Here is a 14594-nt window from a genome sequence, read left to right as displayed (position 1 = left end):
AGAATATCTGATTTGCAAGTACATTCTGGCAAAGCTCTCCAAGGAATTGAGTTGGGAGCCCAAAGGCAAATAGTGCAGTGTGGTCTTTCACATTCTGTTTAATATTCATTAGAATAAAGGAGAAATGTAGCCAGATAAGAAGAAATGAGAACAAATACAGCAAGTCAGTCCTCGAGAGGAAATATCACCTCCAGGACTCGTGGCCTTCACGAGACTATCAGCCGCAGACAGACTCTATTACAAACAGCACAGATGCTTTGAACAGAAACCGAGATATAGATACTATCTAAAAGGCAAGCAGCAAGACAGATGTGCATTATTGATTGTACTATTAATATAAGAAGATAAATCAACTGTCTGCACTGTCTGTACTTAAGGTTTTTCTAAATAAACACGCAGAAATGCATTTCTCAATCTGTTTAGATTAAATACAATACTGCATTGTAAATAACTAACAGATGCTGCACAGTTCTATGCAATTACAAACTATACAATGAAAGCTAGTTATGTCAAACTGAACCCAAATTTTGGGCTGGCTTTAAACGACAAGCTACTGTATGTCGTGATTTCCACGATAGAGTTAATTAAAGACAAGCCCACAAGGCAGACTAGTCTGAGCTAGTGGGAGCTGCCTTGGAAAAAAGGCAATTACTGACACAATTTCATGACAATGATTTACTGCAAATGACTCACTGCTGTCAGTGAACAACTATAAAAGTCTGAGATAAGCATTCATACATATTGTGAAGCTAAACAAAGACGCATTAGTCAAAGTCGTTGGTCTTCCAGTGTGCTTTACTTCAGGAGAATTGAGAGTTCATTACAGAACACAAGGACAGCCATAAAATAATTAAGACACATTCTTTGAAATAAAACAAATGTTTCCAGTAACAATTAATATTTGTATGTGTCATTTTCTGAAAATAAATTTGACAACACTGACAACACCTGAACAAGGGTCAAAAGGTCCCGCTACAAATTTATATATAAGAAACATGTATTATTACAAAGTATTATTTTAAAAGTATTAATATTTTTTATTCAGACACTTTTCTAGTTAAAATAAATGCTTTTCAGGAGTTTTCAATGAATCAAAAATAAAATTTAAAAATTGTCAATAAAAAAGGATCACAATTTCTAAATCTAAAAAGGATTTCTAAATGACAATTTTCAAATAAATTAAAATAGGAAACAGTAATTTTGAATTGTAACAACATTTCAAAATATTACTGTTTTTACTGTCTTTTTAATAAATAAATGCAGCCTTGGTGAGTATAGAGACTTAACAAATATTACAATTGCCCGGGCCTTAAACTTTTGCATGGTAGTGCAGTTTAATACAAACACTCATCAGTTATGACATATTATGAGGAACTTTCAGATTGATCAAACAAACATTCTACCATACCCCTCTATGTCATCATCAACATGACTATTAATGGGTAAATAAATGCACCCACAGATCCTGGATCACTGCAGCAGTCAGAAAGTATCTCGTTCCATCCCTTTTGGTCTCATTTTTCCGCTGTCTCTCTCCTTTCATCCCTATCTCTTCATCATTTCTCCTCTAAAAGAGTCTATTTGTTCCAGATATGTTACACTGGTCGATTGAATACAGTAATGAAACAGCAAAGGGTGTCCCCTTTGGATGGTTACTGTATGCTCCATTTGACTCATCGTACTTATAATTCAGACAATTTTTTTATAACAATACAAACGTTTCATACAAGCTTTAAACGTTATACCTGCATCTGACTAAGCAAGCCAACATCTGCTTAGTTCTGTCTGAGTTTTATACATACCAATAACCAGAAGATAAAATGTAGCTTATATATGCCATATTAAGTAAACATCTTGTTGACATTGAGACAGAGATGAACTGAGATATGGAAACTTCCTGACACACCAAAGATGCTTCATAAACCTCTGACACCAGAATCAATCCCCACTTGAGCATGAACGAAAACTTACTTTAATTTAATAACAATCCAGTATGTGACCCAAAACCAGTCTTAAGTAGCATGGGTATATTTGTAGCAATAGCTGACAATACACTGTATGGGTTAAAATGATTGATTTTTCTTTTATGCCTAATGTCATTAGAATATTAAGTAACGATCATGTTCCATGAAGATATTTAAATTTCCAACCGTAAAAATATATATTATTTTTTTTTTATTAGTAATAATTGGTAAGGACTTCAAAGGCGATTTTCTCAATATTTAGATTTTTTTGTACCATCAGAGTACAGATTTACAAATAGGCCTAGTTGTATCAAAAATGGACCCTTTTGACTGGTTTTATGGTCCAGGGTCACATAAAAAAATAAATAAAAAATACTCACAAAACAGCACCATGAAAATACCATGGTAGGCTACTGTTCATAAAAGACAGGTTAAAATACATATCAAATATAATACATGTATGTGTGTATACACATACCATTATATACATCTTCCTCATTTACATAGTATATATTGTACACTTACACACATAGATGCATAAACGCAATCACACATATACATTGTATAGCAGATCACCCGAGCCGTGTTTACCTCCTGCAGCTGCTCTAACTCCTGTTTGAGAGCCTCCTGCTCGGTCTCGAGCTCGGCGTACTGCTGCTTGAGCGTCTGGTTCTCCTCCAGCACCACCAGACCGCATTCCGCAGCCCGGATCTTCTCCCGGTTCGCCTCTGCGAGCTCCCGGGTCAGCCTCTCCACCTCGGCCCGGTAATGATCCACCGATTCCCCGCATCCTCCGTCGGCTGCCATAGCCTCCGGTGTCCGGTCGGGAGTAATCGCTCAGAGAGGCGGAGGCTGAGGAGGAAATTCAGGTGGATGCTGCAGTCCGTCTGTCCACCCAATGCGCTGATGTTTGCCGATGCTTTCAAATGATGTTTACACGAGCAGCATATGAACTAGACTCGATTTGTGCATTATAAATAGTGCTGTGATAAACCGCACTAATGTTCCATCCATCAAAGACATATTTTTGTGTGCCCAACTTACAACGTTTTGAGGAGAAGCGGCGCCATCTATCCGGAATGCTAAGTGAGCAGAAGTTGATCCTGTCTCTCAATTTGTAGCCTCACTCCATACCCCACCCTTCATCTTTTACACTTATTACTGTATATTATTAGTAGTATATGTAAAGGTAATTCTAATAACAATTTGTTACATCATATGTAATCTTATGTAAATTTTAGTTAGGCTATACAGACATAAAAATAAAATATTAGACACAGGTATTATTAGTATTACTATTATTATTAAACACACACACATTCACACACCCACACACACACCCACCCACATGTAAAACATTACACACGTGGTCCTTTGTGAAATTTCTGACACATGAATTTGCAAACCATCATCATCATCATCATCATCATCATCATCATCGTCATCATCATCATTATTATCATCATTAAATTAGGTTATTATTATTATGGTACTTTATTATTAGGGCTAACCTGAATGTTATTGTGGAGGACAACATGCAGTATTTAAATACTTTTCCGCCACCTGCTGGACAATTACAAAAAAATAAACTGTATTTATTTGAAGAGGCTATTTCACTGATTAATTATGCATTGTTTAAATAGGTGCTCTTTTAAAGTCAAAACTTTATAGACGATCTAAAAAAAGTAAAAAGACAACAACTTTGCATGAAACGTCATGCATATTCATTACTTAAAGGTGTGTAAAGGTTGTAAATCAGGACCATTAAAGCTGAGCTAATCCTGAAGATTTTGAAACTATAAACTATACAAGTTTCTATAATTGAGACATGAAGCTGGTCTAAAGAACAAACACATAGCTATATCTTACATCTGCATTCAGCAGACACTTTTATCCAAAGCGACTTACAGTGCATTCAGGCTATACATTTTTACCTCACGTGTGTTCCCTGGGAATCAAACCCACAACCTTTTGCGCTGCTAACACAAAGCTCTGAGCTACAGGAACATCATTATTATTAACATACATTATTAACATTATTATAATATCTATTATTAATAGCTTTGCAATTCCAAATAACTGTGTTACAACTGCCACTGAGATGATCAGTAATCACTGAAAAATTGGACAATAATTGCTACAAACTTACTTTCGTCTCAGCCACACTTCAGCTGAATGTAACATTAAATGTGACACATTCCTTATCCAGAATGAAGCATGTCTAAGTACATTATGGAGGAAGACACGAACAGGCTGAGATAAAGACCCCATGACGCACTGTACTTCTGAATGTCAGATTTCACCAGCCTGCATGTGATTTCATTTTCTCAGACAGTGTGGCACATCTACTGGTCTCAAGTTTTCAACACAATAATTTGATTGGCCAGGAAATCAAGTACATCATGTGTGTGCAGAGGTCACAGATTACATGTGCATTATCTGAAGAAAACAGCGAGATTCATTTCATCCATGAATGTCCATTAAGGTAAGTATGGCATGTCTTGATATTTTCTAATGGTCTAATGAAAGAAATGTTCACAGGATGATTTGATCTCTAAAAGTAGTAGCCATTCAATGGGTGGATCAGATGAAAGAATGATTGGATGATTAGGTTTGTCCCGTCGCAATGTCTCAAATAAATCTACAAAATGAGAGACATGTGATAACATAGTATTCGGGAAGTCCTGGTTTAGAAAGCAGTAAAACCATGCTCATGTTCATTATTCTCTGCAATACATCCAGTAGGCATACATGGAGGAAAATGCTTGTTTGTCACACATTTTACTCTAGTAAATGTTTCTCATACTAGAATTATGTTTTAAGGCACATAACATAAAGACTTGACTAAAAAACAGAAGAAAAAAAAATTAAATTTACACACTGACATGTCATATGGGGTAAATTGAGAGCCATTGCAGCAATACTGCCAGTAGAGTATTACAGATTATTATAAGATTACATAAAAACAATAAAATTACCACGTCAATGGTATAAAAAAGGAGAATGCACACTGTAGGCTATATCTAGTTTAGCAATTCAGCTTTTAAAATGTAAATCACGTATGCACTGCAATTTGCTGTTAGATTAAAAAAAACATCTGGCTAATAAAAACATGTAAATATAAATAAGCTGCAGGCAGTTTATGAAAATCTTAGCAAATAATGTTGAACTTTATGGGAATAGAATGATCACATGATACTTGCACTGTGGATGTTTGGATTTTTTATTCCAATAAATTTACAGTAATTAAAATTTCAATATATATATATATATATATATATATATATATATATATATATATATATATATATATATATATATATATATATATATATATATATATTCCATTTTAATTTAACTTATAGATTCAGTTATTTTTGTGTTTGTATTTATTATTATTATTTTTAAATACGTCAGTGTTTTTATTATTATTTTACTTTTAACGCATTCACGTGATTTGAATAATTTTACTACATCAAGTTAAACTAAAAGAAAATGTAAATAAACAAATGTTGCTTTGGCAATTAGTTGAAATAAAATAAGTTAATTTCAGTTTATGTTTCTTTTAAGAAACTAAAATGTAGCTTTAACTTTTTTTCTTTTTTTTTTTCTTGTTAGTTTTAAATTTTAGTTATCTTTATTAAGCCTGCAGCCAAGATACTATGTGAACCTACAATATACAACATAATAGGACCCTTGGCCTATGATAAGTAATAAATTATTCTCTCTTTTTTATTTTTTGAATAAGTAATATATGAAAAAAATAAAAAAATAAAGAAAGACTGTGAAGACGCATTGCATATGCATACAAATGCACTGTGCGTGTTAGTGTGTATTCCTAAGCCAGAATCCAGAGCAGCACGTGGCTCTGGTCAGCTGCCTGCTAGTTGTGGTGTAATTGAGTTCACATGAGCAGCTGATGGGTCCCATAGCATTTACAATCAGCAGCAGAATCCCCAAACCCTGTCCCGTGTCTCTGTTTTTACCCCTCCTTTCTCTTCCCTCTCGTCTCTTCTTTTTATGCTGTCCTTAACTAGATCTTGCCCTCTCTCTTATTGGAGATCCCATTGATAATTCTACACTAAGAGATAAGTCTCCTGCCTGATCTCTCATGGCTCCAGAGAAAAACAGTGACGGTTTGGACAACTATGCATTTACTGTGAGTAACCTCAAAATAGACATAAAATTTAGGTAGAATTGCTAATTTCTTTGTTAAATTAGCCTTAGAGCTTCTGGAAGTAGACAGATTGAATATAGGAACATTACATTTGAATGTAATGTGACCATGGATGTGTAATGGGTCTTGTTTTCATTGTGTAAATCTAAGTTATGTGACTGCAGTCAAGTTATAAGATCTTTAAATTCACACAGTTATAAAAATCTATGGCATTTGATAATTTCTATGATATCAAATTTCTTTGATGGTATTATATCCAAAGATTCGTATCACTCTTGATAATGGACGTGTTACTTGTGTTTGTTATTGTGGTCATGCTCAATGTTTTAGTAACTGGAATGTGGACTGGAGCAGTGTGAGCTTGTTTATGTGGTTAATGAGGACACAAATTTGTATAATGACATAGGTATGACACAGGTATTACAATGAGGAGGTGGTTTATGAGGACATTTTTAGTGTCCCCGTAATTCAAAACGCTTATAAATCATACAGAATTAGTTATTTTGAAAATCCAAAAATGCTGTTTTGTTTCCTGTGAGGGTTAGGTTTAGGTGTAGGGTTGGGTTAAGGCAATAGAAAATACAGTTTGTACAGAATAAAACCCATTACGCCTATGGAGAGTCCCCATAAACCACATATACCAACATGTGTGTGTGTGTGTGTGTGTGTTTTACAGCTCATACTTATGTAATATTTAATTTACAAAATGTATGAAAGAAATAGCTATTTTTTTCTTATTGATCAATCAAAAAACATGTTTAAATCTTTATTCTAAAAAGCAACACTCTTAAGAGAGAGAGGGGTTATTATTTCTTGTTTCATGCAAAGCCAATTAATTGGATACAACAAATTATATTTATAAGTGATTTATATGTGATATTATATTTATATACTGACATGAAATTGATAAAATTAGAGAAGGTTGTTGATTGGAAACTGCTAGGTCAGAAACTGAATGTGAGTGTTTTTTTAGGTTGATGGTGTAGACGATTTCTGTGAGTTACCGGAGAGTAAAAATGGAAATTATCGTTTCTCAGAGGAGGGAAACAATAGCAAGCTGGCATATTGTGTCACTGATATTCCACCATGGTACCTTTGCATCTTTTTGGGGATTCAGGTAAGTGGCACACACACATCTGCCTGTGTTGAACATGTTAGATTTGTATGATATAATTTATCATCAGACTCCTATAAATCAATTGAAATCTTGATTAGAGTGTGCACTATGAACAGCACTGTATTTATCATTGCCAATAAAGACCAATTTCAGTGTACCCTGTGTTTCAAAAATCTAAAACTGAGATCTGAGATTTTTAAGATATTTGTTGCATATTCAGGTGCATCTCAATAAACGAAAAAAAAAAAAGTGAATTGTTGGCCCTCTGGACAGTATGTCAATTTACTGTACATGTACTCAATACTTGGTAGAGACTTCTTTTGCTTTAATTACTGTCTCAATTCAGCGTGGCATGGAGGTGATCAGTTTGTGGCACTGCTGAGGTTTCTTTGACAGTGGCCTTCAGCTCATCTGTATTTTTTTGGTCTCTTGTTTCTCGTTTTCCTCTTGACAATACCTCATAGATTCTCTCTGGGGTTCAGGTCTGGTGAGTTTGGCTAGTCAAGCACCCCAACAACATGGTCATTTAACCAACTTTTGGTGCTTTTAGCAGTGTCGGCAGGTGCAAAATCCTTCTGGAAAATGAAATCAGCATCTTCAAAAAGCTGGTCAGGAGAAGGAAGCATGAAGTGGTCCAAAATATCTTGGTAAATGGGTGCAGTGACTTGGGCTATGAGCTTCTCCACCCTTCATCCAGACTCTAGAACCTTGGTTTCCAAATGAAATACAAAAATTGCTCTCATCTGAAAACAGGACTTTGGACAATTGGGCAACAGTCCAGTTCTTCTTCTTCTTAGCCCAGGTAAGACTCCTCTGACGTTGTCTGTGGTTCAGCAAATTCCTTGACACATCTGTGTGTGGTGGCTCTTGATGCCTTGACCCCAGCCTCAGTTGATTCCTTTCGAAGTTCACTCAAATTCTTGAATCGATTTTGCTTGACAATCCTCATAAAGCTGCAGTTATCTCGGTTGGTTGTGTCTTTTTCTTCCACACTTCTAATAATCCTTCCTCTCAACTTTCTGTTAACATGCTTGGATACAGCACTCTGTGAACAGCCAGCTTCTTTGGCAATGAAAGTTTGTGGCTTACCCTCCTTGTGAAGTGTGGCAATGTTTGTCTTCTGGACAACTGTCAGATCAGCAGTCTTCCCCATGATTGTGCAGCCTAGTGAACCAAACTGAGAAACCATTTTGAAGGTTCAGGAAACATTTGCAGGTGTTTTGAGTTGATTAGATGATATGTTCTAATTTGTTAAGATCGTGAATTGGTGGGTTTTTGTTAAATGTGAGCCAAAATCATCACATTTAAAAGAACCAAAGACTTAAACTACTTCAGTCTGTGTGCATTTAATTTATTCAATATAAGAGTTTAACAATTTCAGTTTAATTACTGAAATAAACAACATTCTAATTTATTGAGATGCACCTGTAGCATGAAGCTAAGGATATGATTATACTTACACACTTATGGAGAGTAAACACCTCAATTTTATTCAGAAGCCCAAACTGAGCAAAAATATGGAATTTAGTGCAGTTGTTATTATTAATATGGCCAAAAAGTAAGCTGAAATGAGATATATAGCTGACGCCATTTAATGCAAATCAAAGATATTTTTATATAACAGTATAGACTGTTGGCATTAAATGCATATACTGTACAGTAAATATCAAATGCCACTCTCCAAATAATATGATTTAGCAGATTATATTTTTCAGCAGTTTTATGATGTTGAAAATTCAAAGGCCTTGGAAAATGAATGCACCAAAAGGGTTAGGACTCTGCACTATTTTTAATTAAATTAGCAAATTTGTAACATTGATCATGTGTACAGTTGGTAGTCATCATATATACTTTCAGATGTTCAACTTGTAGCTATTGATACTAAAGCAAAAGGGGAACATATGAAAACCATATTTTTTAGTAAGTCACAGAAAGAACTTGCATAACAATTTCTCTCTGACAGCACTATCTTACAGCTTTTGGTGGCATCATAGCCATTCCTCTGATACTGTCTCAGGGCCTCTGTCTACAACATGATAGCCTCACGCAAAGTCACCTAATCAGCACTATTTTCTTCGTGTCTGGGGTGTGCACCTTACTGCAGGTCACTTTTGGAGTGAGGTATGGTTGCTTTTATCACTCGTGGCAAAATCTATGTTTCACAGGGAAAAATCTGAATTCAAAAATAATGCCAGAAATAAAGGCCAAGGTCAGCTCACCGAGTAAGAAGATATGTCATTAAGTGTAAACAATATTTTAAGGATGAGGTGTAATTAAACCATGAAACACTGTGTTTTGATCATCTTCATGAATCAGGGTTGTGTTGTGGTTACACATGGGACTTTCTTTGTCATTTATTTAACCATGGGTGTTTCATTTAATGGGTGTGAGTGTGTTCCTCTCCAAGATAAAATAATAAATAATAAAGATAAAGAGTTACTTACATTCCAGATAAACCATCTCCCAGGACAACAATCCATTCAATGCATGGGTTCATTGACCTAGAAAAGTGTTAATAATGTAGGCATAGCAATGTTTTCACCGTCTGATAAGCCTCTGCTCGTTTAAGGCTGAAGACCTATTGTGCTTTTATTAGGGCTACTTGACCTGAATAACAGGCCAAAGATATCCTAAAGGTTATCTCTACAGATCTTCACGATCAATAGCTTCTATACTAATCAAACATGATGAATCTAAATCAATCTGTTACTTATGTAAAGCAGAAATACGTAGGACTTTGGTCCTGCGGAATCTAAAAACCATAATAGGATTAGGAATTTTCCATTTTATAAGCATAAAGTTCAGCACATTTTAAACCCACATTCCTCAGGCCTCTCAGCTGTGGAGCTCCCTTTTGTGTAAAGCAGTGAGACTGTTGTATTAATTCAAGAAAATATGTCTTAATACTCCCAAATCCATTGCTTTCTGTAGGTGTAACTGATTCAGTGTAAACACACACACCTCTACGGAAGTTCTAAGAGGCCATGCATTATCATTTATGTCGAGATAACGAGAAAATTAAGTCGTTATAACGAGAAAACAAGAAGAAGGAAAAAAAAACATAATGCATGGCCGCTTAGAACTTCCGTACACCTTAGATGTTAATTTGTACAAAAATATAATTTTATACTATGACAGTGCCATAAATCTCAACTAACAACAACATTCAACAATTATACCTTGTTTATAGCCTGACCTGGCTTTTAGAGAGGAATCAGGAAGGGTTGAAAATGAAATACTAAACTTGACATCTCAACATTAAAAGTCAAAAGAAGCTATTTACTTATTGAACAAAAACCACAACAAGAATTATACATTTGGTGACAAGGCTAATCTTTTTCTTAATGCAAGGTTACCCATTCTCCAGGGTGGAACCTTTACACTCCTGTCACCCACCATGGCTTTGCTATCAATGCCTGAATGGACCTGTCCTGCTTGGACCCAGAACGCCAGCCTGGTCAACACCTCCTCACCTGAGTTCATTAATGTTTGGCAAAGCCGAATGCAAGCGGTGAGTATCTCAGTACCTGATAGTCTATGTAAGGACTCACGAACATATGTAGAGTGGTTCTAAATATATTTAGACACTTAAACCACACTTAAAAATGTGGCAGTCGCTGCAATAGATAATGCTCAACCAAAAAATGTATGTTTAAAAATAAAATGTCTAGATGGATCCTCAATTTGCTAAATTAGACACTTGAAAGAAACTGACTACATATAGCCATTAAAAATAACCTTGGAAACAGCTGGTAATTGCAAAAATAGTAAATAGTGAGAATAGCATCACTTTGGCTGGGTTACAATATAAAATATTAAGCCATGTTTTTGGCTTAATATTTTATATTGTAACCCAGCCAAATTACAAATTTTTGGGGCACTGCATATTTGGATTGATGGAGAGTTATTTGACCATAGATTCCCAATAGTATCTTTTTAGATCAGCCCAACATACATAATAATATCTTTATTGTATAATGCTAAAATTGAGTTTCTGTTTTCATCCCTCCACAGCTCCAAGGCTCAATCATGGTGGGCTCCCTATTCCAAGTACTAGTGGGATTCTCCGGTCTAATTGGCCTCTTCATGCGTTTCATTGGCCCTTTGACCATTGCACCAACTATTTCACTAATCGGCCTATCACTGTTTGACTCCGCTGGCATGAACGCAGGACACCACTGGGGCATCTCTTCCATGTGTGTACTTCTTAAAATTAATGATCACTAATCAAATCGGAAGTAGGTAGACTATAGTAAAGCTGGTATAGGGCTGAATATAATCTCTGGAGATGTAAACCTATTCTGACACAGAGATATAACACAGTCTAATTTTCCTCCACAGGACGACATGTTTGATTGTGATTTTCTCGCAGTATCTTCGCCATATTTCCATCCCCATCCCCAAATACAGCAAAGCCAAGAGGTTTCACACCAGCAGGATTTACATATTTCAGATTCTGCCCGTAAGTCTTGGTAAAATGTGTTTTCTAAACATTAATGCTCCATGAAACTACTTTTATAAGCAAGGTGCGTTTCCTCAGGTTCTGCTAGGAATCACTCTGTCCTGGTTGATTTGCTACCTTCTGACGATCTACGATGTCCTGCCCTCAGACCCTGATAAATATGGCTATCTAGCTCGGACTGATATTAAAGGAGATGTTATGGGCAGGGCGCCTTGGTTCAGATTTCCTTATCCGGGTATATTGACCAGAACAATTAAGACCTAGTATTTTATATGGTCATTGCTGTATTTTACAGGAACCATAATCTATTATATGGAACCATAATCCATATTATGGTTTATTTATGGCTATGTAACTGTATTCCCAGGTCAGTGGGGAGTGCCAACTGTTAGTCTGGCAGGAGTTTTTGGAATCCTGGCAGGGGTTATATCCTCCATGATTGAGTCATTGGGGGATTATCATGCATGTGCCAGATTATCTGGCGCCCCACCACCTCCCAGACATGCCATCAACAGAGGCATTGCCATTGAAGGCATCGGGTGTCTGCTGGCAGGTGCCTGGGGAACAGGCAATGGAACCACCTCCTACAGTGAAAACGTAGGAGCCTTGGGTATCACTAAGGTACAAAGTTTCAAACAATAAGTTTTACTAGACAAAATGTAATTTGATTTTACTTCATGTACTCCATATAGGCAACACTACTTTTTTTTTGAGAGAGAGAGAATGTTTGGCATGTGACACTATGACACTAATCGAGAGAAACCTTTCATCTTTTGTAGGTTGGCAGTCGCATGGTGATTGTGTGCAGTGGCTTTGTAATGATAATAATGGGAATGTTTGGAAAAATTGGAGCCATATTTACTACAATACCAACACCTGTTATCGGAGGAATGTTTCTAGTTATTTTCGGGGTCATTACGGCTGCTGGTGTTTCAAATCTACAGGTAAAAACAGTATTCAAAAAGCAAAACATTAGGGAAAATTAAGTGCTCACATTGCTCACATCACCGTTCAAATGTTTTTAATATACTGTAGCTGACAGAATCTATTAAGCTCACTAAAGCTGCATTTATTTGATCAAAACTACAGTAAAATAAGTAATATTTTGTAATATTACTTCAAATTAATATATATATATATATATATATATATATATATATATATATATATATATATATATATATATATATTAATATATATTAATATATATATATATATATATATATATATATATATATATATATATATATATATATATATATATATAATTTATTTTTGTCAAGACTGAATTTTCATCATTTCATACTCCAGTTTTCAGTGTCACGCATGCTGTAAATAAGTTTTGAAAACAGCTGTACTTCTTAATATTTTAGCAAAAACTATTACATACATTTTTATCAGTATTGTTTGATTAATAGAAAGTCCAAAAGAGCAGAATGCATTTGACATTTTTTTGTAACATTATTACATTTTATCACTGTATTACATGTATCATTAACATTCATTAAAAAAAAAAATCTTACTGACACCAAATGTTTGAATCAATACTATTTTTCATATAAAATATTATTGATATGATAGTATACAGACATGAACTCTTCACGCAACATCTTCGTCTTTGGATTCTCCATGTTCACTGGGCTTGCTATTCCCAACTGGATAATGAAAAACCCCACATCCATAGCAACTGGTATGTAAACTATAAACTGTTTTGGAAAAGCACATGCTACAGACTCAACACACTCCTTCCATTCCAAGTAAGATTTTTTTTGTGCTTTCTTACTTCTTGTATTAGGAGTTGTTGAACTGGACCATGTACTTCAAGTGCTTCTAACAACCAGTATGTTTGTTGGAGGAAGCTTTGGATTTCTCCTTGATAACACAATACCCGGTGAGTTCAGTTCTGCTAATAATCTGCTTAAATTAGTCTAACACAGTGGTTTTCCTAGTGGGTCGGGATGGTATTGCAGGTACAAATTTAACAGTTATAACCTTGTAAATTAATAAAATCTGATTTATCAATTAACTTGTTAGACTCTCCAATAAAAGTCTGTTCATTATTCCGGCAGGAACAAAACGTGAACGAGGTATTATTGCATGGAACAAGGCCCACCAAAATGAATCAGACAACACCTTAGAAAGTGATGACGTGTACGGGCTGCCCTTTGGAATTAATAGTTGCATCTCCTCTTTCACATGGTCCAAATATGTGCCCTTCTGCCCTTCACACAAAGTCAGCAGACAGAAAGATACACCAACCAGTTTGGATTCTTTAGACACCAAATCAGAGCCTAACAAAGATGATACACATGTTATAGCAGGGGTGGCACTATAGTCTGAGACCGGATTTCTATTTTGAAATTAGTTTAAAAAAGGCTCTTAATTTGGTGACTCTTAAGTCACATCCAGAGGTACAGACAGAACTGAGAAGGCAGCTACTCCATGTACTTAATTCTGAGGCACTGTTCAAATATATCTCTCTGTTTTCATCTAGCCCTATATGAATCACCTGTCAACATATGTCAATGTGAATGATTTTACTTCAGTTGTTATTTTCATCACTGATTCTTTTCACCGTAAATAATATGTCTGATATGTAACCCATCATCTCAACTTTTTATAAACAATAAATTATTATTCGTCATTTAGTAAGGATGGTTTTTTTTCTTTATTTTTCTAACCTGTGGCGGTGCGATAGTTCAAATCAATTGCGAATCGGTTCGTTTGGACGCTTATTCATAATAAACTCGGTGTTCCGGAACAAATATATTTTTCGATTCATTTGACTGACAAACCTCATCTGTTTTAATTGCGATATAAACATGATAAATGAAAAGGTAAAAACATAATTTTTACATAATAAATTAAAATTTA

General features: G+C 35.2%; 2 protein-coding genes across 7 annotated transcripts in view; one reads left to right on the top strand and one right to left on the bottom strand.

Moving 5' to 3' along the window:
- bicd1a (bicaudal D homolog 1a) overlaps positions 1 to 3091 on the bottom strand; it is a 32532-nt gene extending 29441 nt beyond the window's left edge. For 5 of the 6 annotated variants that reach the window (XM_026287229.1, XM_026287231.1, XM_026287233.1 and 2 more), the window contains exon 1: positions 2556 to 2771. In XM_026287229.1, coding sequence (XP_026143014.1) covers positions 2556 to 2771 — 216 coding nt within the window. Of the gene's footprint in view, positions 1 to 2555 lie in introns of all 6 variants that reach the window. The other variant, XM_026287227.1, reaches the window with a different exon arrangement.
- Positions 3092 to 5893: 2802 nt separating this feature from the next.
- LOC113118775 (solute carrier family 23 member 1-like) lies at positions 5894 to 14349 on the top strand. The gene is made up of 12 exons (XM_026288190.1): positions 5894 to 6123; positions 7115 to 7258; positions 9222 to 9379; positions 10610 to 10769; positions 11273 to 11454; positions 11600 to 11720; positions 11799 to 11955; positions 12088 to 12341; positions 12500 to 12664; positions 13302 to 13410; positions 13516 to 13611; positions 13790 to 14349. Exons 1-12 carry the CDS (start codon positions 6076 to 6078, stop codon positions 14053 to 14055), a joined length of 1860 nt encoding a protein of 619 aa, XP_026143975.1. The 5' UTR covers positions 5894 to 6075; the 3' UTR covers positions 14056 to 14349.
- The last annotated feature ends 245 nt before the right edge of the window (positions 14350 to 14594 follow it).

The sequence above is a fragment of the Carassius auratus genome, chromosome 18 (assembly GCF_003368295.1).
Source record: "Carassius auratus strain Wakin chromosome 18, ASM336829v1, whole genome shotgun sequence".
NCBI lineage: Eukaryota > Metazoa > Chordata > Actinopteri > Cypriniformes > Cyprinidae > Carassius > Carassius auratus.
The sequence above is the reverse complement of the archived record's forward strand: the minus strand, read 5'-3'. Positions and strand labels throughout refer to the sequence as shown.